The sequence below is a fragment of the Lepeophtheirus salmonis genome, chromosome 5 (genome assembly GCF_016086655.4).
Source record: "Lepeophtheirus salmonis chromosome 5, UVic_Lsal_1.4, whole genome shotgun sequence".
Lineage (NCBI taxonomy): Eukaryota > Metazoa > Arthropoda > Copepoda > Siphonostomatoida > Caligidae > Lepeophtheirus > Lepeophtheirus salmonis.
The window spans coordinates 62,390,272-62,408,117 of NC_052135.2; the positions used below are offsets into that span (position 1 = coordinate 62,390,272).

The window sequence follows — 17,846 nt, forward strand, 5'->3', positions numbered from 1 at the left end:
TCCTAATTAAATAATTATGATTTGAACTTTTTTTAGGTCCTAAAGACCTAAAAAATCAAAATTGAACAATAAATGAAAGAGTAAAAAACAAATGAAATACCAAGGCATTATTTATTTCCAAACATATTCCTTAAAAAAAACTTGTTTATATGTAATACTTTTTACAACCTTAACTATCATTAATATTTCTATCCCTGTCAATTATTTTTCAATGATGTTTAATTGGATTTTTACATTGTTCAAATGATTTTTATTTTTATTTATAATTGAGTGATGTATCTCAATTTGTTCCAAAGTTAAGGTGATTATGCATTTTTTGTGTTACATTGATCTTTAAGAATTTAATGACCCCTTACTGTGACCCTATATATATTCATACCAAGTTTTATCATAACTGATCTGTAACTTTGGCTTAATCCTGGTGACTAAGAAAGAAACAAAAGCAATAAATATAATCTCTGCTCAATTACCCTGTCGGAGGTAATTAATTATGTGTCTATTAAAAAAAATTCTTCAGGCTCCAATTGAAAACAATATTTATATTATTTGAAGCGTAAATAATTTGCCTTTCATTTAAAAAAATAATATTTGTATTTAGAAGGCTTAGTTTAGCAATAATGTTAATTTGATTTCAAGATTGAGATGCCAAAAATAATTGAGATTATGTATAAGAATTTATTTAATTCTTTGATAATGAATAAGATTGTATTTAAAAAAGAAATACAAAAATAGATTAATAAACAATTGATTTTTTATGTTGTTATATCAACCTCCAGCAATTTCTCCTTCTAATTAATGACAAATTATTTAGGCTTCTAATAAATTTCTTTTGAAAGCATTTCGCACAAAGGGAATTCAGTATCCCATAAATTCAATATTGATTATTTCACGTGTTGTTTTACTAATTTTTGTTGTTGTTTAATAGCTAAATGGCAAACTATATTTAAATTTGATAATGATTCATCAAAAGTTAGTTTTGAATATTCTGTAAGCTACTGAATATCTTCATTTGAAGAAACAACAACAATTTTAAAGCTTAGTAACTTTTGTATTTTTTTAAGGAAAATATCTTTTAATCAAATATATGTTTGTACATATGCATTCAAAAATTTATATTTTTAAATTTTGTTTAGTTTTAATGTATAAATCAGAAGTTATTCATGCTTGAATTAAAAGGGACACTGGTATCCCTTTGGATATAAAGTGAGTTTTCTAATAAATATATCAAATGGTATATTATAGTTTTCCTTTGCTTAATACCTATCATTTGTTGTGCTGATGACATTTAAATACATTCAGTGGAATAAAGTATAGATTATGGAAAACAAAGCCAAAGAAATATATTTTCCAGGGTAGTAGGAAAGCTCCCCTGGGAAAAATTCCCAGTGGAAGATTACCCTGGAGGAAAATTGCCAAATAGCAAAATTGACCGTATTTTGATCAAACTTCATGATAAACATTATAAATTCCCTTAATATTATTTATGACAAATATCTAAACATATTTGTTTGTTCCATCCCTCAAGTTAGTACCTTCAAGTGTGAGTATCGAGGTCATGGGGGGTAGTGTGGGATAGTTACCCCCTTCCCCCCCAATGCATCATATACATCCAAGGAATCTTTCTAATATCAAAAAATAATTTCAAGCTCACGGATTTCGCAGGGTACTTGTGGTTACCCCTGGATCCTTAAAAGCCGCTGCCAATGCACCACATATATACAAGGACTCCCTCTAATTACCCCCAGGCCAATTCGAGGGCGGAGGGTATTCAACCATATTTTCAGATGCTATACGTTTTTTATTTATCCCCTCCTTACAAATCCCCTCGGTCCATTTCTTAGAGGATTGGATTTAATTTAAAAAAATGCAAGGGAATTGTATTTCAATAAGATTACTCAGACTTGAGGGTACTCCATTGGGGGATGAAACAAACAAATATGTTCAGATAGTTGTCATAAATAATATTAAGCGAATTTATAATGTGTTGTTATTCATCATGAAGTTTGAACAAAATATTGCATTTTTACTAAAAATCAATTTTTCTCCATGGCAATTTTCTTCAAGGGTAACCTTCTCTATGACAGTTTTCCGCGCACAATTTTTTGTTAATAGTTATCTTACAACAACTTTGCAACAAAACTTGACGAAATGAATGTATTCTGAAAGAAAATATAACTCAATAACTAATTATAAAAAATAGTAAAAAAATATTTCTTTGTTTATGTCAAATTACTACCATACTGAATTCAATAATATATTCGATCTTTTTTGTGAAATAGAACATGAAATAGAAATACTCATAAATATTGAAAATTAATGAAAAAAATCCGTTATCACCCAGAATGACACCAGTGTCCCATATTTTTTTTTTTTGACAAAGAGAGGAGCCATAATTTTTTTGTTAAATTGAATAATGGTGGTATGATCAAACGCACCAAAAATACTTTTAGAGATCGTATTGATTGAATAGGGTTAAAAACAAATCAAACACCGAACATTATTTATTTATAAGCAATCTTTTACAAAATTATAGTTTTTTGAACTTTAAATTACATTTGATGATAATTGAAAGATCACATTTAAAAAAAATAAAAATAATTCTTACTCAAAAATTGGCCCCAACCTATAAAAATGACAGACATACTCAAAAAATTTGAAATCAAAAATTTTCAAAAACTAAATTTGATACATTATCAGCTCGTCGACTAGAACTAGAATGAGACATGGAGCTTTTGAAAAATAATATCAACAGCAAGGCTTTGATAGCGACTTGGATTTGATCCTTCAAAGTCTTGGTTTCGTGTTTGGTAGTCTTGACAACATGACTATGTCATCTAACTCATTAAGAGTCTTTATAGGTATACTGATATTTTGATAACATGTATGGTCTACTCCTACTACTTATTATAAGTATTTTCCATAACTAGTAACATTGAGACCACAATAAAAAATATTTTTCAGCATCTCGACAATAATGTTGGATTCGAGTATTATTCGAACTCAAAAAAAAACTTGACTATCATAAAGTTGATAACTTGTCAAAAAATTAATCAAACGTGCACGATTTTTTTTTTAGCAAAATTCAAATTTGCTTGAACTCAAATTATTAATTAAAACTCTGGGAGCGATGTAGCTCAGTGGAAAACGTGTTCAGGAATAATTATTCTCTTGATCTCAATGTGCGAACGTTTCATTCACAATCGCTTCTAGAAAAGCAAATATACATTATTATAATTCATGTATATGTACCTCAAAGACAATATTCCTAGGTCAAATGTAGTAATTTTAATACTATAATGTTTACTTAAAATTAATCGCTGCAATTCCATATGACTAATTAAAAAAAAACATAAAAAATTAAAAAAAAAAAAACTATAATATTCGAGTAATTACTAGAATAGTTTTTTGTATTCTTGTATGTTATACTTATGTATTTTTGTAAATAAAATAAATTCATCGTATTTTGGCCAGATAGAAATTTGTTTTAAGAGTAAATGATTTATAATTATACTAAAAATGTAGGGTTTTCCTTAACAACGCTCACATTTAAAAAAAAATAAAACGAAAACGGTTTGAGATATCGACAATTTCTTTATTTGCCGTTAAAATTCATTCAAGTTAATTTATGAATGAAATTTGATGTCGTTTGAATGACCACCACGTGCACGTTTTACGAAGTCCAATCTTTGAAGCCAATTTTTCCGCATAAATTGGCTGAAACTGCAGCAATTTAGCGTTGAATATTTGTTCTGAGCTCTTTTAACGTCGACGGATTATTGGTGTATACCAGGGATTTCACGTGACCCCAAAGAAAATAGTCTAGAGGCGTTAAATTGCACGAGCGAGGCGGCCAATTGAGTGGCCCGTTTCTGGAGATAAGACGATCACCAAACTTACTCTTTAATAAATCGATTCTAACATTTGCTGTGTATGAAGTGTCTTGTTGAAACCACATATCGTCCAAGTCCATATTTTCCAATTTTGGCCAAAAAAAGTTGTTTATCATGGTGCGGTAACGATTTCCATTCACAGTAACGTGGCGATTGCCATTGTCGACGAAAAAGTACGACCCAATGACACCGCCAGCATACAATCCACACCAACAGTAATTTTTTAGGGATGTAATGGCGCCTCATGAATCACGTGTGGGGTTTTTTTCGGCCCAATAGCGCATATTTTGCTTGTTAACAAAGCCATTGAGCCAAAAATGTGCATCGCTGAAGATGATTTTATGTTGAAAATCAGGATCATTTTTTCGAATTTTCCTTCAGCCCATTTTACGAATTCCCGACTTTTGAAGTGGTCATCCGGCTTCAGTTCTTGTGTCAACTTGATCTTATACGGGTGTAGGCCAAGATCTTTTCGCAAAATTCGCCACAACGATGTCACAGAGATGCCCAACGATTATGATTGAGAACGGTGTGTAAGAGACAAATTTGGGTCATCTTGAATTGATGCGCTTGCGGTAGCAACATTTTTTACACTTCGTGCATTTCTTTGTCTCACTGGCACAGGTACATTATGTAACGTGTATGTGGACTCAAATTTTTTCAGCTAAAGTTGAATTGTTGATTTTGCAGGTCTATTACGTTGACCATAAATTGGCGTTAACGCTCTTAAAGTTTGGATCAAAGACTCACCCTTTTTGTAATAAGTTTTAATAATTTGCAAGCGTTGCTCGAGTGTTTACTGCTTCATGATGAAAAACCAGTTATTTCTGAGCACAGTTGTCTAAGAAACAATAACAAATATGACGTCGTTTTCGAAACTTATCAACGTAAAATGTAAGCGTTCTTATTGAAAAATACTTTTTTTATCTTTGATATTCCCCGAGCAAGAAAAGCCTTTGTGCAAGGAAAATATATAAACACAAATAAATATATGTTATGAAAGCTGTTTGATTTCATGTCATAATTCATTTAGATAGTACTAGCTTATTTTTGTATAATTATTTAGCAAAATGAACATAGATCTCTTCCCTGTATTAGAAAAAGAAATGATGGAGCAGATAGTAGCCTGAAGCTTCAGTTCCTACATGTGAACTTGACATAATTTTAGATACAGGCTGCCATTCAATATCTTTCTCTGCCAAAACGGGTAATTAAATTTCTATTAAATTTCACCACCATCTATTTATGTAAATCAGTGCTTTCCAATACGACAGTCTCAAAATCAAAGATCAGGGACAAACTGAAAGTAACTTTGAATACTACTAGGGGGGTCATCCATCCAACCACGACTTGATCTAATTATATCCAGAGGCAAGTCCATGTGTATATTTTCTTTGGTCATTACAGCTAACAGCCCAGTTTATTATTTATTGTATCAACATTTTGGTTTGTTTACTCATTTATTTGAGACGGTGTGCCTTGGAAATGTTTAGACAATCACTAGTATAATTTCGTTGCAAAAGCTTGAGAACTCTTGGTCCAGAATGTCCCGTTATAAGATCAATATTTTTTTTCTCTGCATAAATACCTTTTCTGCTGGGGACAATAAAAAAACTGATATTCGGAAAGTAATAAACAATAGGTCATTTTAGTAGAAGAACAATTTGGAAAAATATTATTTTTTGGTCAAAATTGGCTATTTTTTAGTTTCTTGCACCGTCACAATAATGATTATATGAGTATAAAATTGTATTGGTGAGTATTTTGTTAATTGAAAATAAAAAAAATGTACTCGATATTTTTAATAATTTAAAGAGTATAAGATCTACGCAATGATTATTTCTGTTTCCAAGATTAATCTATGATAATCTTCCTTCTTTTTTCTTCAACAATTATACTTCAATTTAGGTTAAATTTTGCAAAAATACTTTTTTTTATCTTTGATTTTCCCCGAGCAAAAAAAGCCTTTGTGCAAGGAAAAATATATAAACACAAATGTAGGAGAGTTTAAAAAGGGTATAACTGAACAGATATAACCCATTATGAATTCAAATCTTGATGCAAAAAATAAATATAAATAGAAAAAAAATATAATATGTAAATATATAACCATCTAGGTAGAACCAACTTGATGGAGCTAAAATATGCATCAAAGTTTTTTATTTTGTTTATCTGAAATGTGCCTCTTATTTATTTAGTTTTGGTAAATTTTATTTACAATAAGAAACGTCAAAACTTTATTATATTTGTATACATACTTTGGATTTTTTGAAAAAAATAAGCTTATAAAATAGGGATAAATTCATAACTTATTTGATAAATATGGTTTAACATACACAGCAATGGTAATCACTAGCGTTTTTTATCTCGCCTGCTGTTTTGGAGTTGGCAACATGAAGAGTGAATTTTGTTTTCCTAATCAATTATCATTATTATTGAATTCCTGCAGAGTAAACGTCCTTTTTACTAAATACAAGCCATCATTGATAAGAGGGTATTCTGAAAAGTTACCGATCTAACAAAGATACAAGATATGTTTCTGAATCTTTTTGCTCCTTTTTCAAAATAGTCTCCTAGTAACTCACCACAAATCTCCCAGCGGTGTTCCCATCTCTACAACCCGTTCAAATAGTACTCGGCGTCTGACACTTTTTGATTTTGGTTCAATTAGTTGAATTGACTTAGACGCGTCCCACTTTAGCACAACAAGCCTTTGTATGCCATTGTTTGAATCTATTTAAAAGTTACACTTAAAAAAAAAAAAGAATATTTAATCACAGCTCGATATTCGATTTGTCCATTTTCACAAAAACACCCACTTCAACTAACTCAAATGTCTTTTACTTAACAACTGCGCGCCCTAAATTTCTGAAACTTTGTTGAGTAACTAGATAAATGTGACGAGCGTTGCTTTACTGGTGCTGCCACCTTCACGTTGAAGTCGAAAACTTTTCAGACCACCTCGTATATACACAACTGGATTGAACATTTGCTTGTTTTTATAAAGGGCAAAGTGTAACCTTGAGGATTTTACAGAGTCGTAATTTAAAGTCCTTATTGGACTCAAAGTATAACTGAGGATCGGCATCAGAGTAATTCTTTTCTATGTTCTTATTTATTTCATTCCCACCCTTTAGCAGCTGCTTGTAGCTAACCTAAGGAAACTTCATTGCAGCTAAGCTGCAATGAATCAAAATATACTCTTCAAATTGTTAAGGTTACCATGTCTATTTTTGTTTTCTTTAAACATGCACAAAGTGCTACCGATTACCATCACTGCTTGTACAGTTCTAAAATGCTTAGGTTGTTAGTGACTCAATTCAAAAATCTCGATACTACATAGTGTTTATTAAATATCCGTTATTATCAAACTTTTATTATTTTATAATGAAGCCAAAAATGACATAAGAGTAAAACTCAAGGTGACAACTTTAATTCGTATGGGTCACACTACAACTTCTAAGCTAATTTTTGTGGCCAGAAATATTATTTTTAATATAAAAATAGGTCGGAGCAGGAGCACCTCCTATCCGGCTTGGTCAAAAAAAAAATCAATTACTGAGAGAAGTTAATGTTGCCACCCTATACTACAGATGCTAACCCACTTGATTATTCCTTCTGGATGCATGTGAAGATATTGCCCAGTCCTGGATTGAAATAGATCTGAACTACATACGTTAGTCCTGCGTCTCTTTTCGTAAAATAATTACTACCAAAGTAACAACCGATTCAAGAATATATGTAAATTTTTAGTTTGTACCCGGTATAAGTAAAACAACAATTGTACAATTTGATCATTTAATTAAGAGAAACATCCTTACTTTTTTTTATTTGACTATTAAATGTATAAGAAAAATAAGTTGATTTAATTTTCGTGAAAATAACTATTTATTTACCAAGTATTTCTTGTAAATATGTGTATGCGACAAAAAAAAATCTTCTCTTTTTATATGTGTTACATTAAACAAGTAAAAAACAAGGATTATATTAGAAATTAGGGAATACAATTCAGCAAACATGCATAATTTTTTGAATTAACCGTATGAATAAGTGACTTTTTATGCAGGGCCGCCGTAACCAATTTATTATGGAAGTGGGAAGGGGAAGCAGATTTAATAAAATAACTTCATATATTGATGACTTTTCAAAAAGTTACTTCTAGGTAGATTCTACGTATTCATCAACTCTACAGTGTGCGAGGTAAAATAAAGGACATAAGTTTAAATCAATCTGAATTAATTTAGGTGGATTTTTTTTTCAAATAATCGGCGACATTATTAAAAGTAAGGACTATTCCACGAATAAACAATAAAAATAACTTTCCAAAATTAACAGCAGTCACGCCAATGTAAGTTTCAGGAGATCATGAAGGTCTTAGGGTGCCCTTGGAGTATTGTTTACAAGATTAAAAACATTTTCCTTTCAGGTCAGAGTATTTAGAGATCCTTTGCCGCTACTAAATACTGAAAAATTGGGATCATGGATGACTTGTGTACAGCAATCACCGGAAGTACGGCGAATTTAATGAGCAAGTATGCCCAGGCTCTAAAAGACAGTGGTTAGACTGTGAGGAGGTATGTGAAGTATTTTGAGAAGGTTTTTCAACAGCAACCAAGGCCAACTGTGTAAATTGTTGAATTGGTTAAAACATAATGGGTCAACAGTTAGCTATTCACCCCTCGACTTTGCCATTTAGGGCATAATCGAGGGGAGTGATTGTACTACCCCTCACCGAAATTTGGATGACTTGAAGGCCTCTGTCGAACAGCAGTGGTTGGTTATGTCCAAGGAATTCATAAAGAAGTTATGTGGTGCCTAAAGGGCCTGGTTGGAGGGCATTGTAACAGCAAAAGGAAATAAATTTGAAAAGATAAAAATATATTTCAACAAAGAGTCTTTGATAACAATGTTAAACTTCTTTTTATTCTTGCAAAAGTTTACCCTATATGTACGTTATCAAAAAGTCCACGATTTGATCTCGCACATTGTATTTATATCTAATCAGTAATTACAAGAATAATTTATATCTAATGTTTTTTTTTAAATTTTACTTTAATTGGTTCGATGGAGTTGCACTGATTGACTATAAATTAATATGATTGTATTATAATTACTCCAACTAAACTAAGAATCTTGTGTGAAGTCCATATAAATAAGATATATTTATTTCTCTAAGAATCATCTGAGCACAAATCTACGCACATTGAGCTCAAGAGAATATTTTCTCCCGAGCGCGTTGTCCATGAGCAACGTCTTACTTGCTGCAATATATCTATTTTTAAATAGTTTCTAAAGCGACAAATGACTTTTTTGACACAATTCTTTATGGGTCAGGCTCGAAGTCATGAATGAATTGATGAATATAGAACTTCAATAAATGTTCTATTTCGTGCGAGGAAAACTGCCTGGATAAAATCCCAATGGAGGGAAAATGCCCGTATTTTGTTCAAATTTCATTATGAATAATAACACATTATAAACTAGCTTAATATTATTTATGACAAATATCTAAACATATTTGTTTGTTACATCCCCCAAGGGAGTACCTTAAAGTGTGAATAATATTATTGCAACATAAGAAGATTAGGCGGGTGGAATAAATACCTCAGGGGCTCATAAAATATGGTTGAATACTCTCTGCCCTTGGATTGCCTAGTGTCATTGGGATTTGTGGGATAGTTAAAAACCACCGCTTCAGCATCATATATATCCAAGGAACCTCTCTATTACCAAAAAATAGTTTCAAGCCCTTGGGTTGGGTGTGGAAGTCTTGGTAGTTTTAAAAACCAAGTATCACGGCCGAATCAACACGATGGTTGTCTCACATTTACTTTAATTTTATTGAAATCTTATAAAATATGTTAGTTCAATGTATACTTCTGTAATATTCTTCAGCACTTACCTATTGTTTACCTTTTTTTAAATCCTCCTCCATGGAGTATGATGATAAAATTTTATAATTGAAAAGATTTATCATAGGATTTGTTCCTATTTAGGTTTGTAAAATTTTTTGTAAGACATTTATTGTACTATTTTATGCAGTAATTAATAAAATATAGATATGTGTTTAAACAAAGTTATAATTATTAAAATTTTATTTTTTTTCTATTTACTCACAGGATTATATAAATTATTTCCAACAGAAATCAGTTAGATATTCTTGTTTTTCCAAATAGAAAAACAAAGAAGATTGAATGAACCCATTACAAAATTAAAGAAAAAACAATTATTGACGGTGGTTTTTAGCAATCCCACACTATCCCTGGGCCAATCCCAGAGCAGAGGGTATTCAACCATATTTTAAGAGGCCCTAACCTATTAATCCCCCTCTTTACCAATCCTCTCGATCAATTTCTTTGAAGATTGGAATGAATTTAAACAAAAAATAAGGAAATTGTATTTCAATAATATTACTCACACTTTAAGACACCCCTTTAGAGGATAGAACAAACAAATATATTTAAATATGTGCCATTAATAATATTAAGTTAGTTTATAATGTGTTATTATTCTTCATGAAGTTTGAACAAAATACGGGCAATTTTACTAACTGCCAATTTTCATCCATGACAGTTTTCTCCAGGGCAATCTTCCACTAGCAATTTTCCACAAATCCGTTTTCCTAGTACCGTATTCTTTGTATAGTTATTGTTAACCATACTAAACACCTTAATCTGTGTTTATAATATGGGGATATCAGGTTTTAAAAATTGTCTTTCTATCAAATTTCTTTTCATAATATCATGTAATTCAAGATTTTCATACTCAAAGTTCAAAGCTAATGTTTTTATCCAGGTCGTTTTACAATATATGTACAAAACAATTCTAAAAAAAAATATTGTGTCAAGGGTAGTCAAAAATTTTTCCCATGTTGAATTGTTTTGACTGATTTAATCAAGTTTACATATTTAAAACAATCTAATGATATTTTGATAGTTATGCATAAAAAATCTTTAAATAGTTATAAAAATGTACTATGTTTGAACAATATTTACAGAAGGCTAACCCATATTCAAATGATCTATTCATACTTCCCCTTTACGTAAAAACATGTTATCTAATGTTATGTTTTTCCTAGAGGTGACCTGTTTTTGCAAAAATGGGGACAATAGTATTTACTTCACGAAGAAGGAAAACTCACAGTCATATACTTCACCTAAAAACACAAAATAGAAAAACTGTGTCATAAAATAAATTAATTCTTAATTCAGGTATTTGTTATATTTTTTTTAATGAAAAATTAATTATTTTTGTGCTAATTTTCTCTCATAGTGCTATATTTGATGATTAAAAGATGAATTTCTAATTAAATACACGAAATTTTGAGTTTTTTGAATTAAATTATGCCATAAAAAAGAAAACTCCATTGATAAATAAGATTGTGGACAAGATTTAAGAATATTTGTCCAAATTTCATGTTTAATAACAGTTAATAGCAATTATTACATTTATTGTTAATGAGATCTGTTTAGATAAGAAATTATCAACAGATTAAATTTAATATAGGGTTTTTTCATTTATACAAATTTCATACAGTTGAAACTACAAATTTATTGAAATTTCAACTAGCATAGAGATTATTTATAAACAGAGAGAAGGGCATTAAAATATGAACTCTCAAGCCTCCTGACCTTTATGAACTCTGTCAGAAAGTGGCATGGGGTCTTTGCGTATGAGAAAAAATTTCAAGTCGTATTTCATGGCCATCCTGATGGTCCTAGCAGCAACAGAAAAGTTGCTTGCAAGGCGGATTATATATTTATTGAGGTCTTCCTTGAACCTTGAAAACCAGGTTCCTGGTTCACTTTACAATGTCTACAATCCTTGCCACCTCAATCTGAGAGGAGCTACTTTTTGCCAATTTGCTCAGTCATGATTACGAGATGATAAATTTTTTATTATAGTTTGTTAATGCACAAAGAATGGTTGAACCAGAATATTAAAAAAACAAAAGCAAACATACAACTTTCCCATGCTATTAAGAAAATTAACAATAATTAACAGTACACGTTTTTCTGTCCAACCCTGTATATATTGGGTACAAGGTGCGATTTCTGTATAAGTTATAGTTTGTATAAGCAAACTCTATGAGTTACAATTTCTACTACTTGTTACATTTTATTTTATTAAAAAAATATTTTGAATATTTCTTTAATTGATTAGATGGAGTTGGTATAAATTAACATTATTGTTCCCTGTCTGACCTACATAATTGTTTTTAAAGTTCTTGTACAAAAGGAAGGATTTGAAAATTGTTGAAATCATCTTGAAAATTAATTTAAAAAAAAAGTGCATGCTGGTAAACTGAAATATATTTTAGCTCTTATTAATTATTTCTACAATGAGCTTTGTCAACTCAGGTACGTTGCTCCACCATATGTAATTTTAACTAAAAACTACATGAAATGCATAAATTGTAACTTTTAAAAACTTTTTATATAATATATATTTACTAATTGTGTATGTAACTGTGGACACAGTACTACTTAATAGAGCGTGTTCTTATAACTTCAGTATGGTTGATGTCGGTCATTTTGGAAGCCTTAACATGGAATTCTAGATACATGATTTTTTCCTGTTAATGTTAAAGAAAATAAAGAAAAAAATTGGACCAATAAATAAAAGTACTGAATCCTTACTGTTTATTAAAAAAATACCTGCTACTGCCTAGTTTTATTATATATCGGACCCTAATATTTAGTAAAAACATGTTATTAAATCGTTATACGATCTTATTTTCATATTGTAAACAATAGATTAACTATTATAATAAAAATAGTAATATAATGTTCCCTAATTATTCTATTTTTTTCGTCCTTAATCGATTGAAATGAAAAAAAAAAAAAAAAAGAAGTACCAATTTAGAAGTTAATAGGGATTTTCAGTAGAATTAATTTGATTATATAAAACATCACTGTTTATCATTGCCATCAAGTAGTACTCAATCCAGGCTTTAAGTCTTTTTTTTATTGTTAAAATTATTTATTGAAATACAGGACTCATTGTAAATATGTAATATGGGCTTAACATTTTGATTCTGGAGGCTTAGTTTGTTACTAATTAATTACATCTATTATTATGATGTATATATTTACCACAAATTCATTTACATACAAGCGTGTACCCAATTTTAAAAATAGTGTGTGAAGTTCTATGGTGTGTTAATGGATACTTACAGGTAGTGTACAACTTTCTCCCTTCGTGATAAATGAAGCTCTTCCTTGTACAACTATTTCCTTTGTCGGAAATTCAGATCCCCTAAATTCATCTTGAAATAAAATAAAAATTACTCATTTATTCATTCATATTATATGTGTTGGCAACCTTTCGGAGTGAGTGAGAAGATTAAATTACAATTATTAGTGCCTCGTGGACTTGAAGGGGAATCTTACTTAAAATTATATACAGATACATTTTTTTGATCTCAAACCACTTTATTAAGTAAGTATAAGGGGACATGGAGAAACTCCAGGAAGCAATAGGACTTTCAAGTTCCGGCTTAATTAAAGATAAAATATTTTAACAGATGATTCTATTTTTGAAAGGTGAGATGAAAAACTTTCGCAGGCCGTAGGTTGCCAACCCTTACTTAACAACTTACTTGACAAAAGTTCTGCAGATGAGGAAGTAGTCCCTAACAAAGGAGGTGGCGGAGGAGGAATCAGATCTGGGGACTCTTCGCCCCATTCCCCTTCATGGTTGCTACACCTTTCATTGTTATTTATTCCGCGTTTAAGGATTCCTTTGCGCACTGAAGTATTTGGAGGAAAGGCTGTGATGACACTGTCCTGATCCAGAGAACCAAAGTGACCATGATTGTTGTTGCTATTACTTGGCATGATGAGCCTTGCATCAGTTGAAGATTGTGTGTTGAGAACAGAGACGTTTCTTTGATGGTACACGCAGTATCGAATGGTAACGGAAACTAAGACTAAAATAAAAATGCAAGAACAGCCACCGACTAAAACGCCGGTCAGAATAGCCCAGTCCTCAGCCACATTCATAATGCCTTTTTTCTCAGAGAGATGTGTATCAGAAATTGATTCGGAGGATGAGGATGAAGAACTGGAATAAGCGCCTTCAGCTTGGGTCAACTCAACTGCTGGATGATTCAGGGTGTCTACGAGCACTTGAGTTGTTTTTCCATAGCCTTTTTTATTCATGGGCGTCACTGTTGTGAGGTAACTACTTCCTGCTCGGAGATTAGGGATAAACAAATCCAATTGCCGCGCTGTTGCATTGTAGCGCACAAGAGAAGTACTTCGCTCAGTGACCGTCACAAGGAAAAGCTGTTCCATGCCTCCATCAAAGCCAGGGACACAATGCAGATGGAATGTCTCAGAGGATTTGTTAATGATGGTACAGTTTTCTACGGGATCAGGAGCCACTGCAAATGAGAGAAAAAAAATCAATTTTGTGGATTGATCATTATCAAAAATCTAATATAATAATAATATCATTAAAGCTAAGTTCATTTTTTATTTTACCCCATTTAAAAAAATAATGAAATGAATTATTAAATTGTAATGAATGAAATTGAGTTTTCAGTGTATTTATATATAGGGAGAGTCTCATTAGAAAATAATCATTACTATATTAATTTAACTTAACTGATATTCTGGACAAAAAGTGTGAAATAAACCTATATGCGTTAATATTCCGTTTTAATTGTGTATGAACTAGCAGTTCCCTCTGCGCACTGCAACTAATTCAAAGATCAAATTAAATTTGTAAATTAATCATGTTAATGAAATATTTTTATTTATTTTTATATAATATTAGTTCTACATTTTATAGATTAAAAAGGTAGTTCTTATCTTCACAATCTTAAATTACATAGTGCTTTAACTTTTACAATTAAAAGTTTCCTTGCAGTTTTTGAGTAATTAAATGATAGTTCAAATACAATCGAATACTTTGTTATCTTGTTCAATTTATAGAAAGAAATACTTCTTGGGCGATAAAGACTGGCACATATCTGACTCATCTTTGTCCTCTTTATGATTCAGAATACTTTCACGAATAAAAAACGATGTTTCATGTATCTACTAGTCTAAGTCTTAAATAATTGGCGTGTTCCATAAAACTAGAATAGTTAGTAAAACTTAAAATAACTGTACAACCATTTAATATTGTCCCCTGCGATGCTATTACGTCGTGGTCTAGTAACTTTTTAAGTTCGTCCAAGGGATCATCTTCTATCACTACTGCATCCCGACAGAGCCTCTTCAGATTCATCAAAATTGTCCTCTGTGATTAGATACTTGACCTTCCAAACAGGAAACGATCATTCAGGGTTAGGTCGGGCTGTAAGTGTTTTTTTATGCTTCAGACGACTCTACCGGTCATAAAATCCTGTTTATCACTCTGTATGTCTGGTTCTTCTCCAATAATTTGTGGGGGATCCAGATACTTAAATGCTGATGTACCTTAGATCGTCTGTCAGGATACGATTAATGGTCTTTTCTGGTAAAAAAAGTATGTTACAATTTGTCGAGTGCTCAGGCGGGGTTTTTGTTAATCAGTTTCCGAACACAGGGATGTTGTAGAGGTTACGCAAACATTAAAATAGCCTTTACGAACAGCAGTTTCTGTTTTTATGTTCTATAGAGAGCAACATTATATATAATTCAAATAAGCTTTGATAGTTTAATAAATGTAAAAAAATATATCTTCATGTTATAAATTTTAAATTATTTTTAAATATATTATTTTTTAGGTTTTTTTTTTTGTAGTTATTTATTTGCATTTTTTCACTTTTACGACAAGCTATAATTTTGGTCATTGTGATCAAATATGATTATTAGTCCTTGGAAAAATGTGTCTATTGTTTGTAATTTTTTTGTATTTTGTACTTTCCAAAGCTGTTGAAATGATAAATATAAAGTTTTTGAAAGAAATAGTTAATGTGAGAAAAAATGGAGCATTTTTGAAAAAAAATTTAATAGAGATAAATACACAATCTTATAAAAGTTATCAGGATATGTTTCTCATAAAATGATTGTTTGTATAACAAAATGGCAAATAATGTATAGCTGAATCGCGTATGGTACGCAATTTCTTGACTTTTATCTTTATAACAAGATTTAAACTTTTTTTTTGAAAAGTATTGTTCAATGTGGGAAAAAATCGAAATGTATGTAAACTTCAGTACAGAAAATCTGTATATCTCTTGGTATAGAACTCTTAATAAATCCTATTAATTATACAAAATAAATTATATTCACAAACTTTAATCAATTTTTTAAGTGATAGTATATATTTTATTCTTTAACATAATATATGTAATTGAACAAAAGGAAACAGTAATGTTCATTTTTATCTTTTATCTTCTCGAACAAGGAACTTTTCCAATACCATATCTACTCATTTCTTACATCCTTCTTCCTTTTTAGTTCTTTTATTTCCCTGGCAGACATCTTCATGTAATTTAAATTTAATACATTTCAAAAATTTTGGTACACTTTTGAAAATATAATTTTTGTGATTATGTCTAGAGGTGTCTCCATTTTACATACTATTATCACTTAAACAATTAATTTTTTATAGCATATTATCAAATGTTTGTCTGAGTTGAATTTCCTACTCTTATAGAATAGAGACTCAAAACTTACATTAGCATTTAAAGGCTATTTTATCCTGTTATTTTTAACTACGATATTTCATTACGCAATTAACCGACAGCTGAAACAAAAATAAATTAGTATTGTTTTTATCCCATGTTTGTAAGTGTAAAACATTCGCCAGTGTCAGTGCCAAGAAGGCTTGACATCTCCAATCTAGATGCTTACAACATCTAGAAGTCTTTGAATCTATTTATAGCTAAGAAATACCAAAAAGTTTTGCATGAACAATATGGCTGACTTCTGACCTTCCTCCCATTGGGCCTCCTCCAGTTTTGACTTCAACCTACAGTACTTTGCAGTTTAAGCTGTCTTGGAAAATAATGTATTAATTACTCTGTGATATGCAACCTCCGTTAATTAGTTTTTTAATTGATTTAAATATTTCACAAGGAAAATTGGCATTCTTTAACGTACTATAGACGTACTTCGAAACTGATATATCATTGCAGAAAAGTTTGTTTAAAGGTTAAAAAAGCTTTTCAATCTGGCAGCCTTGTTTTATTGAATAAAACTACAAATTCAAAGTTACCACATTGTTTTCTTTAGAAACAAAGAAACAAATTTTTAAATTACGGCATCCTGAAAATATTAAGATCCCGATAGAAAATAAATTTTTGACAAATCCGGTCTATTTATCCTTTTTTACCCTTTATAGAGCGCAGGGTGTTTTTGAAAGCATCTAGGTCCAGCTTGTTGGAATTCTTGTAATTTTTGGCAGAATACATATAATTAAATGAAGTGTATATTATTAAATATTCGATTTTTCGGAATTTTCCATAGATGTAAAAACTAAAAAAAAAGTATAGAGCAGGCGTCTGTTTAACAATGCACTGTTTATTGTCATGGCGGATAGCCTAAAGTGTTTTGCGCCAGTTTAAAAAAATGGCATCTGCAACACAAAATCCTAGCTTATGTCCAGGATCCCGGTCGAAGATGATCTTTGAAAAAGTGGCAATTTTTTTTTGTCGTACATAGTATAAAAAGTATACTTGTATTCAAAATTAAATAAATGGTGATCTTTCAAAGTGGAAAAAAACTCCACTTTTTATGTATGAAATAAAAGTTCTTGCGCAAACGTCTATGGTGTTTAAATAGTTATGAAAAGAAAGCTTGAAGTTGCTATTATTTATTGAATAAAAACGTTGTAGTCAATCAGTACTTTGACTCTAGAGAAAAAATGAACATCAAACATTCAGTGTCAAATTAAAGTAAAATATAAAAACTTAAATGTTCCTTATGAATACATGGAATATAAGCAAAATGTTCATCGAATAAATAATGTTCAAATATTAGTCTTTCTGATATTTAATCTATTTGTTTCGCAGATATG

General features: G+C 30.6%; 1 protein-coding gene across 1 annotated transcript in view; it reads right to left on the reverse strand.

Annotated features, from left to right (window-relative positions):
- LOC121117601 (neural cell adhesion molecule 2) overlaps window positions 1–17,846 on the reverse strand; it is a 434,435-nt gene that overhangs the window by 5,854 nt on the left and 410,735 nt on the right. The window contains exons 11-12 of the mRNA XM_071888883.1: window positions 13,492–14,277; window positions 13,067–13,158 (exon numbers count right to left, since the gene is read on the reverse strand). Coding sequence (XP_071744984.1) covers window positions 13,067–13,158; window positions 13,492–14,277 — 878 coding nt within the window. The remainder of the gene's footprint in view (window positions 1–13,066; window positions 13,159–13,491; window positions 14,278–17,846) is intronic.